At 33.5% G+C, this 21,678-nt stretch overlaps 3 protein-coding genes across 3 annotated transcripts; 2 read left to right on the top strand and 1 right to left on the bottom strand.

Moving 5' to 3' along the window:
- Window positions 1–539: 539 nt before the first annotated feature.
- Window positions 540–1,478, bottom strand: LOC125406794 (olfactory receptor 5J3). The gene has a single exon (XM_048443929.3). The coding sequence runs from the start codon at window positions 1,476–1,478 to the stop codon at window positions 540–542; it is 939 nt and encodes a 312-aa protein (XP_048299886.3).
- A 9,989-nt stretch (window positions 1,479–11,467) lies between these two features.
- Window positions 11,468–12,394, top strand: LOC125406722 (olfactory receptor 8K5-like). The gene has a single exon (XM_048443813.3). The coding sequence runs from the start codon at window positions 11,468–11,470 to the stop codon at window positions 12,392–12,394; it is 927 nt and encodes a 308-aa protein (XP_048299770.3).
- An 8,023-nt stretch (window positions 12,395–20,417) lies between these two features.
- On the top strand, window positions 20,418–21,359 carry LOC125406644 (olfactory receptor 8K5-like). Its single transcript, XM_048443721.3, has one exon. The coding sequence runs from the start codon at window positions 20,418–20,420 to the stop codon at window positions 21,357–21,359; it is 942 nt and encodes a 313-aa protein (XP_048299678.3).
- The last annotated feature ends 319 nt before the right edge of the window (window positions 21,360–21,678 follow it).

The following is a 21,678-nucleotide window of genomic DNA, read 5'->3' as shown; positions in this document are numbered from 1 at the left end:
AAAACTGAAAATAAGGCATTATTATTTGCTTCTATGCTATTATATTTGGTAGCTAATTATTTTTTGTCTAAAGAGAAAGGAGATTAGATTAATAAATACCTGTATAATATGTTGAATAATATCACATTTTAATTACCTTAATAAATAGAAATTTCACCAATATTTAAAAATTAATATACATTTTAAAAACAAAATCAACATAAATATAGAATTACTTTTATATTAGAAAAGTTGTTATTTATCACCAAATGACATAAACACTCTGGTATTTATTTAATTTTCAAACTTTAAAACATTTAAATATTTAGTTACTGATTAATTCAAATAATGAAAATAATGACGGTATTTCAAACACACTGCATTTAAGTTTCTTTTAGAAAGAAATTTCACATTAATTTTTTTGACTTTCAATCTCATTTCTTCATATCAAAAATAAGTATTGAGAGTATAATTTTTAAACGGAAAAAATAGAATTAACTGAATTAATGTTAATGTGAAGACTAAATGATAAATGTGGCAGAAATTTTTCTACTGTGTAATTAGCATGAAGAGAATTTCATTTCTATGGCTCTTTTTGCAGCTTCTTTCACTTCTTTGTTCCTGAGACTGTAAATCATGGGGTTTAACATGGGAATTATCAGTGTATAGAACACAGACACAATCTTCTCTTGTTCTACAGAATACTGGGAGCCTGGTTGAATGTAATTAAAACTTAAGGTGCCATAAAATATAGTCACAGCAGTCAGGTGAGAGGCACAGGTGGAGAAGGCTTTCTTTCGTCCAGAAGCTGAGCGGATTCTCAAAATGGCCACAGCGATGAAGAAGTAGGATATGACCACAATCAAGAGTGTGCCAATGACAATAACTCCAGAGAAGATCAAGAGCAAAAACTCATTCATGGAGGTATCAGAACATGAGAGTATCAGCAGCGATGGGATGTCACAGAAGAAGTGACCCACTACATTAGGCCCACAGAAAGACAGCCTACCCAAACTTATGGTGTGTGTCAAAGAGTTAATAGTTCCACCAATGACAGATCCAATGACCAGCAAGGTGCACTTTCCCTTAGACATGGACACGGTATATAACAATGGGGAGGCAATGGCCATGTAGCGGTCAAAAGCCATCACTGAGAGCAAGAAGCCTTCTGTGGTAACAAGAACTCCAAAACACAAATGTTGCACTATGCAGCCAGAGAAGGAGATGGTTTCTCTAACTACCAAGAAACTAACCAACATTTTTGGTGCAATGACTGATGAATAACAGGCATCTACAAATGAAAGGCAACTGAGAAAAAAGTACATAGGTGTGTGGAGTTTGGGAGTGATTCGGATTAAGATGATCATGCCCAGATTCCCTACCAAGGTAACAGCATAAATCACCAGGAATAAGGCAAAAAGCACCATCTTCAGATCAGTGCAATCAGTCAATCCCAAAAGAATGAACTCAGTAACAATTGAACAATTCTCAGAAGCCATTCTTCTTTTAAATCCTGAGGAGGGAAAAACAAGGGTATAATGTATACGCAGAGGAACATTGCATTTATTATATTCAAACAGAGATATCACCAGACTGTCCAATAAAAAATAAATGTGGATTTGATTGACCAACATTTCTCTATTTGAAAATATCAGAATGAAGGAGATGTGAGGAGGAGTCTTGAAAAACAAGTATGTAGATATGACTAAGGGGGAAAAGGTAGATCAATAAAGAAGAATGGCTGAGGGTCAAATCATATTACCAAGGTTTTCTGATAAAGCCTCAAGAAGTCATATTATTCTATATTTATCTAAAATTTTTAAAACTACATAAAATAATGTCACTTTGACTGACAATGGTTTCCACATGCGCCAGTACCAGGCATAAGAAAGCTCCCTTTGGTTATGGTATTCCAAAAGATTCTTAAAAATATAAAGGCTGTTATTTTTCCCTTTACTACTTCTAAAAATCCAAAGGTAAACTACTGTTGATGAAGATAACACACACGTGGGACACAGAACTAGCTGCATCTGTTTTGAAAGCTTCCTTCTTCTGGCCTAGCTTCTATAATACCAAAATGTTCTCTACAAGCTGCCAAGGGAGGGAAGAAACATAGCTGTTACATCTATGATACACAATAATAACCAGCATGGCAAATATAGTCATAAGTGTACAATGGTGTCATAAACAAATTGGTAATAACTATCAGAAGTCTAAGAAGACTTAAGACCAAATCAACAGGAATGAAATTATACTCAATACCGAAAACCTAGTCAGCTTCATGGAGCTTGTGAAATCATGAATTTATAAAATATTATACTACTTCCATTTGGCTACACTAGAATAATTCCATAATACATTCTAAATCTTAACATTATATCCACAGATAAATATAGTTCATCAAAAAGGGCTCTCTGTAGAACAAGTGAAAGCCAGCAGAGTGTGAGAAATCCTACCCAAATGAATACTCTATATTAAAGTTCCCACATCTATGGTTCAGAGAATGTCACAGAAGAAGGCATGGAAAGAATATAAGAGCCAGCACTTATAATTGAGTTACAATACTTCTTATTTAATGAAATCTCCACCACATCAATCTATTTCAATTATTCAATACTTGATTAAATTAATTTTATAAGCTTTTAATCCCCTGATTAGAATAGAATTCACTTTTTTCTATATTTGTCTTAAGCATACATATTATATTTGTACCTGAAAGAAAGTATATTTTTCAGAATGAAGAAGAAAAAAAGTAATAAAATATTGATCTCTATATCAATTTTAATAATTTAATTTTCTTAACATATTTCAATTGTAAGAAATAGTGAATATGTTTATATTATTACATCATGGAATCTGAATATGCTGCTATTACTCATTGTATTACTTTGCTGGAATAGTGTATCTTCTCTTAGCTTTGATAAAATCAAATTTGCATTAAAAGATTTTATAAAAGGAACAAGAATATACTGCATGCAACAGGTGCATAAGTGTTGAGTTGTGTATCAGTGATAATAGATAGTGCAATATATACCTAGGCAAAACTTATGTGATTAGTTTTTAATTTGCCTTCTTTTGTGTTTTGAAGAAATAATAGGGGCAACATAATTATAAATAATTTAAAATGTAATTATTTAACCAATTATATTAACTTAATTTTAACTTAATTTCATCTTTGGGATGAAAATTAAGTGAAGTGAAATTCATTAGTTTATGTGTTCATCTGATAAATTATTAAATTGCACAATGTACTGATTTCTCTATGTTCTCCTCTGAAACTATTACGCAATAATAATAAAAATAAAAGAATCACCAAGATGTCATTATAACACTAAACGTGATCTTAAGAGAATACCATATTTATTATTGACTTATACTCAGTAACTGCAAGCATATGATTAAATTCAATAAAATAAATTACAATTTTACCTGAAGTTAAATTTCCATATTTTGAGCTAGTTCCAGACAAATTGAAGAAAAGACCAATGTAATGAGGGAAGGCTGTTGTCAGTTTCCCAACACCTTAGAAAGTTGTATAGGTAGAGTTCTTTTCTAACTCTCTGATCCATCATTTAGAACAGTAATGCAAGAATATTTTCCCAAAGAAAGTCAATCATAGTACTTATAATTTATGGACACATTTGAAAAAATTGAGTTTAAAATTTAATTTTGGAAATTTAATTGTGTAGTTTATTTTTGGGTATCACATAGCTTATAAAATGTAAAACAAGAGAATGAAAGCATTGAAACATTTTTAATAGCTTCTAATCAATGTATAGCAGTATCAAGTAACATATATATACTTCTATACAATATACTAAATATGAACTAATACAAGTAAACAGAAGTTTTCACAATACAAACGCAACTTACCAAAATCTAATTTATAAGTTAAACTTTAAAGACACTGGGTCTTTCTCCATTGTTTCTTCACCTTACTAAAATTGTTTTTTAGTTAATTATATGGCAATTAAATTTTTAAATCTATCTGAGTATATAATTAAAGGTGGCCTAATGTAAAATATTTAAAGGAAAAATGTAACAGTTCATATATAATAAACAAAAGAAACAAATAAAACTTAGCATATTTTTCCCTAAAAGAGCAAAGTAGGTGAGAGAATCATGAATATGCATACTTATATATATATTTCTATCAATGTCTTGAGAGCCCTTGAAGATTACACAGCCTGTGAAGATGCGTATGACACCTTAAGAAAGAGTATTCTCAAAGGATATCAGCATTTCCCATGATTCAACTATTTACCCAAGTGTACAATTAACTACAAGTAAAGAACAAAATGTGCAGTATTTTGAATTCAGTAAAACGTTACGGAAACAGACTGCATGGAAAACAAGGACCGAGAGGCTAGATGGTCCAGAGCTAAGATAGAACCAAACACAGAAAGAGAAAACAAAATATGTATATAATAATAAAATAATGATGCCTAACAGTATTCTGCTATACTTGTAGATTGGTACCTAGTCAGTTGTCATCAGAGAGCCTTCATCTAGCAACTTATGTAAACAGATGCAGAAACACACAGCAAAACATTAGGCTGAGCTCAGGGACTCCTGGTGAAGAGAGGGAGGAAGGATTGTATAAACCAGATGGATCATGGACACCACAAGAAAATGCATAGAATCAACTAACCTGGGCTTATAAGCTCACAGAGACTGAACATGCAACCAGAAAACCTGCATGGGACTGACCTAGGCATTCTGCAAACATCTGATAGTTGAGCAGTTGGGTCTTCTTGTGGGATTCTTAACACTGGGAGCAGATGCTGTCTCTGACTCTTAGGCTGGCTTTTGGGACAATATTCCTCATATACTGAGTTGTCTTGCCCAACCTTAGTACATGGGGTGGTCCTTAGACCCACAGCAACATGGTATGCCATGTTTCGTTAATATCCATGGGAACTCTTCCATTTTCTGAATAGAATAGAAGGAGGGGTGGATGGGAGCTCAGGTCAGAGGGAAGCTGGTGGTGAAGGACTTAGAGGCAAGGAGGGAGGGGAAATTGAGTTGGGATGTAAAATAAATAAATAATTTTTAAAATGTTGCAGTAACAGTAATCAGAAATAATCGAGTGTTGGTGTGTCACTTCAGTGACACAACTTGAGATGTTGCTGAAATAAACACCACTGGTGTTTCTGCACATATGTACAAGAGGAGGCTCATGACAAATGGTTCTACCTTAAATTTGAAAGCAACAGATTTTCCATCTCTGCTTCTGTTCCTCTCTGTCTCTCTCACCTCCCTCTCTTATGCAGATGCATACACACAGAGACACACCACAGAAATATAAACATAAATTTCCAAAATTTCCAGTAACTGAGACTGGTGAGATATTTAAAGATCTAGAAGTTTTGGATGAATACAAAGAAAGAGCATTTTCTATACCCATCAGCAAAGTTTTACATATAACACTATGGGGACTGTGATGCTATGAATAAATCCTTTGCAAGCTCAAAACAAAGCAAATCCCATCAAAGAGAAGGGATTTAATGTGAAGTCCCACCTACAGCTGAGGATGTATTGTCAATCGATGATAGTTTTGTTGATAGTGATAGCCAGTAGTCCTTAGTAAATTGACCATGCACTAGTGGAAGGCCACGCAAGCGTGTTTGTGTGTGTGTGTGTGTGTGTGTGTGTGTGTGTGCATTTGGCCAGCACATATTGGACTTGTTGTTTCTTTTAAAAAGAAGACAAAGATATGGTTGCTATGAAAGGTAGAGTGAATTTGGAGGTAGTTCTTGCCTGCGGTAGATGTGGTCCAGATCTCATCTCTTGTCTGCGGTAGATGTGGTCCAGATTAACTAAGGAATTAATGTAAAAATTATTGACAAGAAACCAGATAAATCTCAATAAAAGAAATTCATGGTACACATTAAGATCTTTCAAAAGCAAAAAATAAAAATTCACTCACTAAATAAGTAGATGGGAAAAATTATTTAAATCTTTAAAAGAAAATTTAAAATGCTAATAAATAAAAAATAAACAAGTAAAGAATGAAAGATCAGACTTTATAACATGTATACAAGTAACATTATACACATTAAGTATGTTATATGTATCAATAATTAATGAAAAAAAAGGAAAGTTATATGATAGGGTTTGGAGGGAGTCATACAGCAAATTCCTTTGTCCATATATTTTACATTCAAGTGTTCATTGCAAAGAGTCATTGGTCTGGTTGTAGGCCTTTGGTGTCTACTATGTTATTGATGCTAGTTCCTAACTTGGACTCTACCTAGATATCCTGTTGTTGCCATGTAAACTGGCACTCACTGATGCAAGAGTTTAATTAGCTGGGGCAATACTGGAGAGCTCACCCTGGTGGTGAGGAGAGTGAAGAAGCCCACAGTTGCCTAGGCCCAGATCTAGGATTATGACTAGGACTACCCCAATATCCGCAATTTATATGATATGCTGGATCACATGAAGGAATCTGACCCACAGACCTAAAGTTGCATGATTTCCACAACATGGTAAAAGGTTTTAATGGGATTCCTGAGTATACAATGATTAGTCTTGTGTCTTTTCTTGGGCTATTTTTCTTATTTTTGCTTGCTATGTTCTGTCAACGTCTAGTGCATTGGAGGTCCCGGGGTAAGAGTGTTGAATAAACCAGGACACAGGGAATGCAGGGCGGAAAACAGCATTTGCATCTGCATGCTGTGTGTTTGTTAAGTAATCCTTTTATACGCATTGGAAACAAATGCTTCAGTCAACAGTTTTATCTAAAAGAGAAACTATAGATCATGAGTTAACCAAGGACTTATTTAGATTATGCACACAAAGCAGCTTAACGTAGCAAGGGTGGTCTGGGGGCTTGCAAGACATCCTAGTCTATTTTAAACAAGGATCTCCAGAGACTTTATCTCACTGTCCCAATCTATTCTAACACTTCCTTCAGTGAGCAGAACAGCTGCTTCAAGTTGAGACTGCGGCCTCAGGGCAGCCACAAACCACAGGGTATGTGACACTTGCTCTCAGAAGTAAAGGCCAGAGGACTTGTCACCTTGAAATGTCCCTTAGCATTCCATGGAACTTCTCTTAGATTCCAAGGCAGTACTCAACACCTCCCCTGGTGCGGGTGGCACGATCCCTGCATTTTATATCACAGTCTCCAAATCTCCACAATGTTCAATGCTGATGTGATAGTTTTTATCTTATATTTACTTTGATATATTTTATTATCATCTCTTTGAAGTCTCTTCTCTAGTGAGAGAGAGAAAAGTGGTGGGTATGGATGGCATGGGAATTGTAGAGGACTTGAAAGAAATAGGGGAGGGGAAAACATAATCAGGATATATTATGCAAGAAAATAATCAATTTATAGTAACATGAAAAAGGAAAAGAAATTTTCAACAAAAATTGCAAAAAAATACACACTTTATGAAAATGATTAACTCTTATATGAATAAGTGTTTACAATTACACACAAGTGAAGATTTAAAAGTAAGGAAATAATTGTGTGTCTAATTTCTGTGTTAAAATAATGAACTAAGCCAAATTTACATTTATTATATAAAAAGGGAAATAAGACTGTTATATATTGAATCAGTAGTAAAGGAGTACAAGTCTGAAACATTTCCAAGATTCTGAGCTCCAGGATTGTGCACTGAGAATTATAATTAAAGACTCAATGAAGCATCAACAAATATGCAGGAGCATTTGTATCAGATTTCATAAGAGATGATCATGTGGTTTTCATTTTTCAGTCTGTTTATTAGTATCACAATCCCCATCAGTGGGAGACATTATATATACAACAGAGCTTGCGACAACAAAACAATCAAGGCATGGGTAATTTTCACTAGTAATCTGGAGACTGACAGAGAAAATAAGGAGTATGCATTTGGTGTTTCCATTAATATGAAATTCAGTAACAGAAAAAATATCTATGAGTGGTATTTAGTTGCATGATACTGGGAAACTTTTGTTTAGGGGTAAAAGCAGGAAATAATTTCCTTGTATATTTCTCTTTCTTTTATCTCATTTTCTTAGACAATCTTGCATCTCTCTGGATGAATGAAAACTCATTGTGTAGACTAGTAGATTAGAATGTATTCCAACTCAGGATTCCCAGCCTGTGTCCCTGCTTTCTGCACCACAGCTCCAAAAGTAAACATTGCTAATTCAATTGGGCATTTGGCAGGACAATTTAAAGCATGGTTGCAGATCTTATTGTTGTTGTTAACATGTCCTTTGTCTTAATTTAAAGATAGGTAAATAGATCAAAACTAAATACCTCTTTTAATGACACATCAACTTTTTCTCTATTTGATTTTTTCTCATTTTTTGCATTTCTGAAGTCAAAAAGAGGAAATATACACAGTTATGAGACTTGGATTACTATACTTAAGAGTAGATTTTATTTCTGATAAATCATAGTGAATAACACCTAAAATGTATGAAAATATATTCCATACACGTAGAAGGATTCTACTTGTAGTAGAATAAAATTTCTCTCCAGCTATAATATTTTCTGAGCCGGACACTTGCTCTTTAATCATAATTCCCATAGAAGTGAGTGTGGGAGTACCTTTACATTATAGATCTCTTTGGGACTGCATCACTCATTCACAACATTTTGTTTTTTCTCTTTGAATTGTTCTTTACATTTTTCCATAAGGGAACTTGTAGATTATCCTAAGTAATTAGCACCAAATACCAAGCATTGTTTTTAAGTTTCTCAAGTGATTTCGTTGTAATGATGTGACGAAAATTAAATAAAATTTCCCTAGGGAGCTTTACCAAGGGAGAAGAAAGTTATAAAATCTCTTTGCACAAAGAAAATAGATATAATATTAGAAAGGAAAACCTAATTCTTTATTAAAGGTAAGTCGATACTTACTGTCTTGAATTTGGAATACTAGGTATGTGGGAACTTACTATTATGTCTGACCATAAATACTACACAGACAAGGAGGAGGTGAGTTTCTCAAATGGACAAAACAAAGTTTCTCCATTGTTGATTGAGGTTCACTGGAGCAGTATGGTATCTTAAAGTTCAAAGTCAAAAAACAGATAGATATGCTACTTCACTTTTATTTGTGAGAAATGATGGTGATATTTAAAAATTTGAAGTGAAGCTGAAGTTAGGAACATTTAAATGTTTTTTATCAAAACCTTACTTTTTAAAAAGCTTGTCATTAATTAGACTTCCAGAACTTAGTATATGGGTTGCCAATCATGTTAGATTCTCAGATAAACCTCAATAAATCATAGCACATATCCTATGCAATCTCTAATACATTGTCTGAGAATAAATGGTTGCTGTACAATGTTTGAAAAATATCCATTTTAGGCATTTCTCAGACAATATTTAAAAAGTTTGGTGGTTTTATATAATGTCATTACATGCATTTGTAGGATTTTTTCTTGCATAGTTAATTTTCTTAGGTTTCTCAGCAGTCGACATTTTATGCTGAATAGTCATTAAATAATGACAAGTATAGAAAATATTAAGAGTTGTAGAATATAAATAGAATTCTACATTGAATTTGCCTCTTATTAAATCTAATATACCAATTTTAAAGAATTGAAACATAGATTATTTTCCATACAGGTAGAATGGTGAAAGTTAGAAGAATTCATTTTTACTCAAGGAAGGTAACTCCTAAAATGTGTACTAGAGAGACAGTCAACAAACTAGAGAATCTGTGGTAGAAATGACTGAAACTTCAAAAAGTCTCATTCCCTTTCTTTACCTGGTACTTCTCAGCTTCTCATCATAAAGCAATATGATAACATTTCACAAGATAGTTTTCAAAAGATGAGAGACTATTATTCCTATTTGTGGGAAAGAAGGAGTCTAAAACAGTATTTTAAATCAAAGGAGAAATAGTCGAAAACCTTAATTCAGAAAATGAAATAGTGCCTGCAAAAGATGTCTCAAAGTAATGACTCAGGGGGACATACTGAGTCCCCCTCATAAATAAAGTAAATACTGAAGGGGACAACCTCAGTTTACTCCCTACATACATACAATGGAAAGAGAGACCATAATCCTGCAAGTTGCCTCGGACCTACATACTCCTTTCATAGTATTTATGTAGCTGTCTCACACAAACAAACAAATTAAGTACAACTGTAAGTCTTGAAAGAGTCTAGAGAAATAGCCAGCAGCTTTAAGTATCACATTTCCTCAGTTCCTAGCTCAAGAATCAGAAAGGTAAAATAAACACCAATTGCAGATTTTTAGATTGCTTCTAGCTTCAATAAGACAGTGACAGTCTGCTCCAGTTTAAAACTGAAGACTTACGTCCTAATTTTTCTATTTACAACTCTCTTTACATTATGTCTCCCATCATCATAGAATACTCTGATATTCTTACAAAGTCATATGTTCCTATTGAGGTCAAAGAGAATATAATAGAGAGAATTTAAGTGTATTAGAGTAAATCAACTGTACTTTCCATTACATCTTTTCTGATTATTTACATTTATTGAACAAATGAAGCTATTATCACTGAAACATTTTAAAAAATCATAAAATTGCACATCACAAATACTGTGATATAAAAATTTCAGAATTTTTATATAATTTCAAATAATTGATTATAAAATTTATTTCTAGTGAGGAAGGAAACAAAGAATGTTGAATTAAGCATTTGACCTCTTTGGATACTGATTTAAATCATACATAATTTCAGGACTAGATTCTGACCATGTAAGACTTATGCTAATTATTGGTTTTTCTTTATTAAAAATGAAATAGATGAGTAAGTTAAAACATAAGTGTGAATATTTCTGTATTGTAGAAAATATGTGTCCTATTGTAAATAAACTATTACCAAAATATAATCCACTATATAAATACGATAATTTTAATAATAAAATAGCAGACACATTTCAGACACTGGTAGTATGTTCTTTGAAGCCATTACTACATGATGGTAGGTAGCTTTGTCAATTAATAAAAGTCATTAGTCAAACCACCTTAATGTACTCACTAAATATTAAATATAAATAATCTCTTGGACTTTAGTCCAGATTGGCCAATACCAATATGAGAGTTATAGTTACAAGACAAACTGCATTTATTGATCATGGCTAAACCTTATTATTCTATATTCAGTTGGTAACATGATTGCATGTTTGCATTAGTTCCATGGCCTACAGAAAATAAAGATTATATATGAATTTTCAGAAAGAATGGAAATCTGATGTGATAGACTGCGTAACTCTTTTGAAAATGAATATTCATTATTTACATGGCTTCATTTTCTATGTATTTTCATCAAAACTTGCTCAGTTTGAGTTTAACCGTTCCTATTTCTTTTTGTATTTCATACATTTTCCCTACTTTTAGAAAGCAAAATTTTATTTTGTTCAAAAATATGTAAAAATTACTTGTGTTGCCTATTTTGTGAATATCTGTTCTAATTATGACTATTGCAGTGTTTACATGGCAATGAAAAGATCTACTGCATTTTTATATAGTTTCCTCAAGAAGAGCTAATTCTTGATCAGACAAATGGACCAACAAAATGCAACAATGCCTGCTGAGTTCATCCTCATGGGAGTTACCCAGAGTGCTGAGTTGAAACTGCCTCTCTTTGTAGTCTTCCTCACCATCTACACAATCACTGTGGTGGGAAACCTCGGCATGATCATTTTGACCAAGTTGGACTCTCACCTACACACACCTATGTACTTTTTCATCAGACACCTGGCCTTCATTGATCTTGGGAATTCCACTGCCATCTGCCCCAAGATGCTGGTGAATTTTGTTGTAGATCAAAACACCATAACCTATTATGCTTGCGCCACACAGATGGCCTGTTTCATTATGTTCATCATCAGCGAACTTTCCATCCTGTCCTCTATGGCCTATGACCGCTATGTGGCCATCTGCAACCCTCTGCTCTACAGTGCCGTCATGTCTCCCAGGCGCTGCCATGTGCTTGTCGGTATTCCATACCTCTACGGTACGTTCCAGGCTCTGCTGTTCCCTATTAAGTATTTCACGTTGACTTTCTGTGGCACTAACGTCGTTAGTCATTTCTATTGTGATGTTGTCCCCTTGCTACCTTTGATCTGCTCGCAAGTACAAGAGACAGAATTGTTGACTATATTGTTTTCAGCCTTTAATTTAATCTCTTCTCTTCTCGTCGTTCTTTCGTCGTACACGCTGATTCTGTTAGCCATATTTCGAATGCGTTCTGCAGAAGGTAGGAAGAAAGCCTTCTCCACATGTGGTTCTCATCTGACAGTGGTGGTGGTGTTCTATGGGTCTCTGCTCTTCATGTACGTGCAGCCTAAATCTACTCACTCATTTGAAACCGACAAAATGGCTTCTGTGTTTTATACTTTAGTGATCCCAATGCTTAACCCCTTGATTTACAGTTTAAGGAACAAAGAAGTCAAAAAAGCTTTGCATAGAGTCTTTAAGAATCTATGAAGACTTTGTTTTATTCAGTATTAAATAATCCTATACTAATCTTTGATAACTATAGCTATCATATGATAAAATATCTAAAATAGTTCCACAATTTAACTCCTCATAAAAATGTTTTATAGTTCATATGAACAGATACTGTTTCTCACTGTTTTTGTTGTATTAATAAATAAAATAATATGATTAAAAATAGTCTCTAAGTCTCTTTCAGAAAACATGCCGTTCATACAGATATAAACTAATAAATGTTAAAGATTCATCTTCACAACATTCACTTTTAGTAAAAGTGATTTTCTGGTTATTTTAATATAAATATCAATTAATTTTGCTTACACATTTCATAACACTTTAAATATGAGTATGTGATCAGTTATGTGTGTTTGTGTGTGTATACATAAGTGCAGATCTCCCATGAATGTGAGAGACTTTGAATCCCACAGGTACTGGAGTAACAGGTAGTTATAAACAATTCAATACTGATGTTAAAGTAGAAAGCCTCTTCCCACTGAGCAATATCTAAAGCCCTGCTCATACTTTTTTGGATGTGATAGCTTGTTTGTCTGTTTCTTTTTCACTCAAATACAATGCCTTATTGATTCTGAATTGTGAATTCATCACCATGGTATTTCTCAAGGTCATTGCAGAAACAAACAAAAGACAGCTGATATTGAAGTACTAGTGTATACCTTATTTTATGGATGAAAAATAGCAAATGTTAGGTTTTATACTTAACTTTCTCTATTTTAATTCTAAAACCAATATTGTTATTTTCTTCTTTTGAATTTATGTATTTAAAAATATTCATCTCTCTGTTACGGATGTCTTCATGGTTTCCTAATTTTAGCATTATCGATTTTTTTTTGATAGGCATCTTTCTCTGAATCTTGAAAGTAGCAGGACATGTGGTTTTACAACTAGCTTCATCTCCCAGTTACATACAAGGCATCTAACTTCTTAAAATACTTGAAAACATGAATTTATTGTCTTAGCTTAATAACTTATTTATTGATTTTAATGTATTCTTTGAAAATGTTATACATATGTACAATGAAATATGATCAAATGGTCCACTCTATTTCTCTTTTTTCTTTCTTTTTTTTATTTTTTTATTTATTTTTTTTTCTTTTTTTTTATTTTTCCATTCAAAAATTTACACTTCCTCCCCTCCTCCTATTCCCCTCCCTCTTCCCCACTCATCCTCCTTTTCCCCCCTCCCTCCTTAAGAGAGCACAGGAAACCCTGCCCTGTGGGAAGTCCAAGGCCCTCCCCCCTACATCCAGGACTAGAAAGCTTTGCATCCAAATAGTCTAGGGTCCCAAAAAGCCAGTACATGCAGTAGAAACAAGTCCCAGTGCCTTTATCAATGGCTTCTCAGTCAGCCCCCATTGTCAGCCACATTCAGAGAGTCCAGTTTGATCACATGCTCATTCATTTACAGTCCAGCTGGATTTGGTGAGCTCCCATTAGAACAGGCACACTGTCTCAGTGGGTCCACTCCATTTCCAACAATGTCCCCTTACCATGCCTTCCAAATTTCAAATTCTCGTCCTTATTTCCTTTTGTTTAGTAATCCCGTACATCCTAAAAACATCAATCTTGTTTGTAACCTCTGTTAGACTTTTATCTCTTTTACAGTATTTAATATATTTTTAAATCATAGTGGTATTTTCAAAAATTAAATTCCAAAGATGTTATATCCATCTTATTTTTCTTTATTTAATATCCCCCAGATGAAAGCATATGAAATCCATTTTATTCAGTGGCATTTCCACATACAGTGTTTTTCTAAGGCAGTATTTAATAAGAAAATGTAATTGTGGTGAAAATATTCTTATGAACATTTGTATCAGTTGCATTTACGGGTTTTGTTGTCACCCCATCTTTGCAGTTTCAATTCTGAGCAGCTTGAATGTGATTTTGCATCTCCCCATGGCAAACACCCATTTATTGTTTATCTCAAACAAATATTATTTACTGATACAGGTTATAATATACATTCATGATTCAAAATGTCTTTTTTCATATTTCATTGCCAGATTTCTTGGTATTGATGTTTTTTAACCCATGTCCATTAATTCTTTAGAGAAACAGAGAAAGCTGGCTTCTCTTTTTCATATTCTTATCATATTCACATTAGCATGTTTTAGCTGAAATTTCAGAAAATGATATGACATATGTCTTTTAAAATGTTAACTATTAAGCTGGGCAGTGGTGGCACATGGCTTTAATCCCAGCACTCAGGAGTCAGAGTCAGGTGAATCTCTGTGAATTCAAAGCCAGCCTGGTCTACAACGTGAGTTTCAGGACAGGTTCAAAAACTACACAGAGGAACCTTGTCTCAAAACTCCGAACTGTTAAGTACTATGATATAATATTATTTGATGAAATTGTATTTAATGTGATTGTCAATATTAAACATGTTTTGAATGTCTCTTGGATGAGTTGTAACCATGAAAGTGGAATCACTATTTTACTTGCAAAATTGACATGTTTCAGTTTTGAAGAATATATTTTATTTTTATTGATGAATAAAAGATAAGTGTGAAAAATGAATATGCTGAGTGAGAGTAAGGGACAGTGCAAACCACAGAGGGATGAGTTAAGGAATCTACTTTAGGTATCAAACATTGAATCAAATTGTTGCGACTGTTCCTGTTTTGCATCTGAGAACCACTTGTAGCTATGTCAGCTTTCACACATTAGGCTGATATATTTCAGTTATACTTTGTGCTTTCTGCTTGTGAAGAACTTCTGTGACATGAAGCAATTAGTTATGAATATGCTTCTGTAAATCCATCTCCAACAGTGTGAGCAACTCTTCTTGAATTATGTATGTTTCAGGCCATTCCCCCTACACACAACACAATGATCAGCACTATTTATTTTCTCATGATGATATTATAAAATTAAGAGTTAAAACCGAATACTAATATTGGTATCCTGATATCTTCTCATCAATCATGGGTTATTTTCGTGAATTCTTCAATGGTGTGTTCTTTTCAGGATGCCTATCTTTTGTCAAGCCTCCTGAAGACCTCATTTCTATCAGCCAGTTGTTGACTAGATAACTTTGAAACCATATTCTCAGGGATATTATAGCAGTAATAAAATGTCAGAACTTGACCGTATACAACAGACATTTTTAAAGGGGAAATAAAATTTGATTTCTTTGTAAAGAAATATTTTTAAATGTAACAACCATTATTATTTTACATTTCATGTACTTTAAATAATCTATTCTTTTACAGAAGTTATATAATTAATGATAAAGATAAGGAGGCACATTGATATCTTCTACCTAAGTTTTTATTGAAAGGAAAAGCAATCAATAAATCAAATGTGCCATAGTTTATTGCTAGTGACCTTAACATATTAAAAAGATGTGAAGAGTGACCTTAACATAATATTAAGAAGATGTTAAGAGGTTCCAGGCCCCCTGCCTTGCATGAAGTATTAACATCCTGTTAACAGTCCACAGCTTTAATTTATTTTTCTTATGCAAATGTGATTACTGTCTACTCTTCTAGAACATTCAAAAGCCAAACTCTCTGGAATTTGAGCATGTTGTTTTCAAATGCACTACACTAAGGGAAAATTGAAATGAGATATTCACCTTCCCACTGTTGTTGATCTACCATGTGCCTTCTATGTTCTATAAATGTTACCTGCCTAGGAGTCATTTCTGGCCACACTATCTTTCTTTGAGTTTTTTGACTTCCCCAAAGGTGTAGAGCATAAACCTATACATTTACAAAAGATGAAGAATAGTATTGTTTTATTTAGTGTTATAAACCATAAATGAATATATCATAAATGTTTAAAGTTTACAGATGTATATTTGAGGAAAACAATATTTAATGCAAAATTTTGAATTATGATCTTTTTAAAAAACTAACAGTTGTTATGGCTAAATTGTTTATAAGAAGGAATAAAATGAAAGAAATTTTTGTAAAAAGAAAAAAGAGTTGACAGAGAGCAATATAGGCCAACAGTGAAAAACGATTTTACATCTGCATTGGTGAGCATCTGGAAACCAAAAAATTGCTATGCTGACAGAGAGGAGATGGTTTCTTTTAAGTATCATTTGGATCAGTTACTCATGAGAATAAAATATCTATAGGTAAAAGGAAGCTGAGGACAAAACAAGTACATATAACGTGTACATAACTCTGTTATGGTGGTAACCTCTTCTCTTGCCTACTTCCAAAACCACTGACAACTTACTCCACATTTCATTATGAAAAACACATTCAAAACCTTCTCTGTGATAGCAACCCCACTTAAAAACCCATGACCACCATGATTCTTCTCCATTTTATACAGATCAACTGGTAGTAAAGAGTTTTCCATTAATGCCTCAATACTAAACTCTGTAGTCTTATCAAGGTCCATAAACCCTTTGAATCTCCATGGAATTTCTCAGATCAGTTTGTTGCTTTGATTCTTTTCAAGCGCTGACTATGTTTACTCACTGGGGAAAAGGTTGGATGACATCAATGTAACTTTGTTTAAAAAAAATCTCTCAGATAATTTAGGCAAAATAAACTGAACAAATTATATGCTACCACCTCTGGGAACACCACAAATAATTAGGAAAACCATAAGTTTCCCCTCTCTGGAACAAAATGAAGAGTAAATTCAGAGAAGGAAATCAAAACCTCTGTGAGTGGAGAGAAGGAATTAGCACAGGTCTTATGGTAACTTGAGTTCATAGTCTTCACTGAGTTTTAGACCCTACTGCTTCTTTCACTGTCTGTGAGAACTGTGTCTCCCTGGAATGTCACAGAAGGTAAATATCTGCATTGATAATTGTTATCACCTGCACGAGTATTTATTTGTACGAGAAATGAAATTCTACGAATTGGACACCTACTGCACACTCTACGAGTGGTGAATAGGAGATTTAGAAATTGCAAGTTGAAAAGAAAATTTAAAACCTAAAAAATATCATTGATCTCACCCAGTTCAAATTATTAAAATCAGACGTCCAAGTAAAAAATATAAGATACCCAGTATCATTTGATTTTCAAAAAATAGACAAGTATAATTAGTATATTTTATGCAGTTTTTATAAATAACACATAATTTCACTGTGAACCTACGAACCCGCACTTCTAAATGGAGTCTTTTAAGGCATTCCATTGTATCTTATAATGCAAAAGTCGTTTTATTTTGGATGGCACCTGCACGTTCACAGGCTTTCATCATTTGTTTTAACATTCCACAAAACTACTTAGGATATGTCTTTTTTCTAGTACCAGACAATGTAAAGATTAAGCAAATGAAAAAATAAGTAGAGATTTTTGAAGAGTTAAGAATCTTTTCAGAAACATGTGAGCGCAAACTATTCCTAATTGTTGTTCATATATATATGGTTGAAAACTCAAAGTCTCCTCTTCATAACTTTTGTGCTCTCTGAGCCTATGCAGGTCTATTTTGTTTGTGTATCTTAAGATATGCAAAACAAGCCAGAGATTCTCTTTGTAAAGAAAGAAAAATAAAATAGTAATGGAATCTAGACATCTTCAAAAGGATATAGTAACTGACACTAAAAATGAAAATAGATTTAAGGAAAGATCTGGAAGAATTGTTTGAACAAGTTAAAGACACCAAAGTGAAAGAAAATTGTAGTTCCAATCCTGAATTATTTTACTCAGTCCAGCACATCTCATATACCACAGCAGGATCTGTGTCCTGATGAATTGGGAAACCTTGCTCAGCCTAGATATACAGGCAGGGAGGACCTTGGTCCTTCCTCAACTGATGTGACAGCCTTTTTTGACTTCTTGTGAGTGGGAGGCCTCACCCTCTCTGAGAAGTGGATGGGAGAAAGGGTGGGAAGAAGTTAGGGGGAGTGTGAGGAAGGGAAGGAGAGGGAACTGGGATTGGTATGTAAAATAAGACTGTTTAAAAATAAAAAGAAATAAAATTAAAGTTTTCAATTAGAAGTAGGGTATTTGTTGTTAGTTGTAAGTAAAGACAGGTCTTTAAATAAGAGTAGGACTCAAGGGTGAAGCAGCAGACAACTCCAACTAGGAAGAGGGCACAGAGGTGTCCCAGCAATATACAGCCCTCCTGCGCAGGCCTCATTATCAGAAAGGCACACCCAACACCACTGAAGTCCATTGCTGTGATTACTGCGAACCACCTCAGATTAAAGCATCACTACTGTTCAAGATTTTAACTTGGGGTCTTGACATTTCTACCTGAAGCCTATGCAATATATTTCTTCCACTCCACTGTGCACTTCATGTGAGAAGTTAAATACCAAGTTTCTTCTTTCATTAAAGTTACAGTTACCTGTTTCCATATCTCACTGTGGCGACTCTGAGTGTGAAAGAAGCTACATTCAAAACATTAGAATGAATTGGTTTTCCTGTCACAAATTGGAACAGATTTGACACTTTTTCTAGTTTTGCATTTAATGGTACTTGTTACTGAAATATTAGAAATCATCTATTCTAAATACTCCATTGTTAAATTCTGCAATTAATTAGATATTCATATGAAGCTTAATAAAGGCAAAAACAGTGTTTAAGTGACTCAACGCAATTCCTGTCTTTATAGTGTTACATATTAATAAAGTATAAAAATTAAGTATTAACGATCCATGTATAACGGCATAAACAATATATATTAGAAAGAAAACATTCACATTTTGTGTGTCTTGAGGCCTCCACTATTTTCCTTTTAATTTAGCAATTTTTGTCTTATTATCTGTTTGTTTCTTTTCTTTTCCTTGTATTTTATCTTTTGCTGTTGCTATTTACATTACGTAAAAGAAATAAACAAAGAAGTTATACAACCACTGAAGAAATAAAGGTGAATATTTGTTTAAAGTAGCAAAATTTGAAGTTCAGTTGCAGTAAGTGTTGTGTCCAAACAACACATTATAGTGTACTATTTTTATTAATGAAACTTCAGATTCACACTCATATACTGAAAAAGAAGTATTTCTAACTTCAATTCTTCATTGGAATATGACTTTGTTTAGTGGTATTTCTCAGTATTTTTATGCTTATAAATGTTCCAAGTAATTATTTAAAAACAGTATCATCAATTCATTGACTCATTTAATTTCTCCCCACAAATGTTTGTAGGCATGGTTCATGATTTCAGCTAAACTACAGTGGACATAATTCAAAATGGAAAGAGAAAGATATTTTGATTAACTCTTATTTTTATACCACAATATAATTACAACATTTCTTTCCTTTCCTCCTTTCAAGGCCTCCCATATAACCTTCCCCATGATCCTTCAAATTCATGGCCTCTTTTTCAGTAATTGTCATTGCATAAATATATGCATATACACATATGTCCATGATGGGTATATATCTGTATCAATATGTATATATGCAATAACTATATATGACAATAATATATGTGTGTATGTATTAAATATATACTGTTCACTTCATGTAATATTACTTCTATACTTTTTTAGGACTGGCCAATTGGTACTAGAAAAACATATAGCACTCTTTGCAATTTTGACACAGTCGTCCCTTTTAAAAATAATCATTACAAAACCTACATAGGACTTTAAATGTTCAAACACAAAACTAAACTGAAATGTAGTTAGTTTTATGCTGTCTTAATTCTTATATGTAAGCTTGCCTAAACGCCACAGGAAATATCATAGATAAAAGATAGACTATTAGAAAAAAAAGTGATCTTCTAGTAAAATATAAAATAGATTCAGTATTTCTATATAAGAATCTATTGATTGCATTGACAGTATCTGAGAAAATAATAAAATCATTTTTTGTCAGCCATTAGAATACAAATTTTATCTTGTCTTTGACTAATCTAGTAAGAATATAAATGACAATGTTGAGTATATCCCACAGGGACTTCCCTTATAGAAGGCAGAATTTCCAATCTTTGTTTAACATTTAGAATCAGTTGTAAAAATCATTTTTCTATGAGTCATTAAATGCTACTTTTTGTCTTGTCTTTGAATTTGCTTGGGTGAGTTTATGCAAAAGTTGATGACACTCGTGTATCTTCTCAGAAGGTTAAAATGAGCCTCGGGAACTCAACAGTGCCAGCTGAATTCATTCTGACAGGAATCACACACAGGCAAGATCTGCAGCTTCCTCTTTTGGGTGTCTTCCTAGTTATCTACGGAGTCACCGTGATAGGCAACCTGAGCATGATCATCTTGACCAAGTTGGATTCTCGCCTTCACACACCTATGTATTATTTTATCAGACACCTGGCTTTCATTGATCTTGGCAACTGTACTGTCATTTACCCAAAGATGATGGTGAATTTTGTATTGGATCAAAATGTCATTTCTTACTATGCTTGTGCCATACAGATGGCTTTCTACATCACTTTCATTATCAGTGAACTTTTTATCTTATCTGCAATGGCCTATGACCGCTATGTGGCCATCTGCAACCCTTTGCTCTACAGTGCCATCATGTCTCAGAGACGTTGTCATGTGCTGGTGGGCATTCCATATCTCTACAGTATCTTCCAGGCTGTGCTAATAACTAGTAAGATTTTTACATTGACTTTCTGTGGCTCTAATGTCATTAGCCATTTTTACTGTGACAACGTCCCCATGTTACTTTTACTGTGTTCAAATGCACGGGATATAGAATTAGTGATCATATTATTTTCGGCACTTAATTTGATCTCCTCCCTCTTCGTAGTCTTAGCATCTTACCTTCTGATTCTACTAGCCATATATGGAATGCAATCTGCAGAAGGAAGGAAAAAGGCCTTCTCCACTTGCGGGTCCCATCTGACAGTGGTGGTGGTATTTTATGGGACTCTACTCTTCATGTACTTACAGCCCAAATCCACCCACTCATTTGAAACTGATAAAATAACATCTGTGTTTTACACTTTAGTGATTCCCATGCTGAATCCCTTGATCTATAGCTTTAGAAACAAAGAAGTGAAAAATGCTTTTCTAAGAGTCTTTATGGACCAATGTAAACTTTGTACTTAATATAAAATGTGAAATGCTAAAACAAAATTTGATAAAGGAAGTATATGTCAATACTAGTATCTATATTAGTAATTCCTTTTGATTCACAAAATGAAAAACTCACAATAATAAAGAATATTATAGTGCATTCCATGTAGTCACATAAAATATTTCTTAGATAGCTACGGAGCTGCATTAAATGTCACTTTCCTTCCAAAATCTTTAACTTTTGATTTAATATGTCTTTAGTATTTCCACTGAAGTAATATCCAAATGGGAACACATGTTTAAATATATTTCTATAACATGTGTTTTTTTTTAGGTTTGCATGGATTTCTTG

The sequence above is a fragment of the Myodes glareolus genome, chromosome 6 (assembly GCF_982192425.1).
Source record: "Myodes glareolus chromosome 6, mMyoGla1.1, whole genome shotgun sequence".
In the NCBI taxonomy this organism is placed as follows: domain Eukaryota; kingdom Metazoa; phylum Chordata; class Mammalia; order Rodentia; family Cricetidae; genus Myodes; species Myodes glareolus.
The sequence above is the reverse complement of the archived record's forward strand: the minus strand, read 5'-3'. Positions and strand labels throughout refer to the sequence as shown.

Coding starts and splice junctions, on each gene's coding strand:
- LOC125406794 (XM_048443929.3), bottom strand. CDS start 1,478: ATGGCTTCTGAGAATTGTTCAATTGTTACTGAGTTCATTCTTTTGGGA.
- LOC125406722 (XM_048443813.3), top strand. CDS start 11,468: ATGGACCAACAAAATGCAACAATGCCTGCTGAGTTCATCCTCATGGGA.
- LOC125406644 (XM_048443721.3), top strand. CDS start 20,418: ATGAGCCTCGGGAACTCAACAGTGCCAGCTGAATTCATTCTGACAGGA.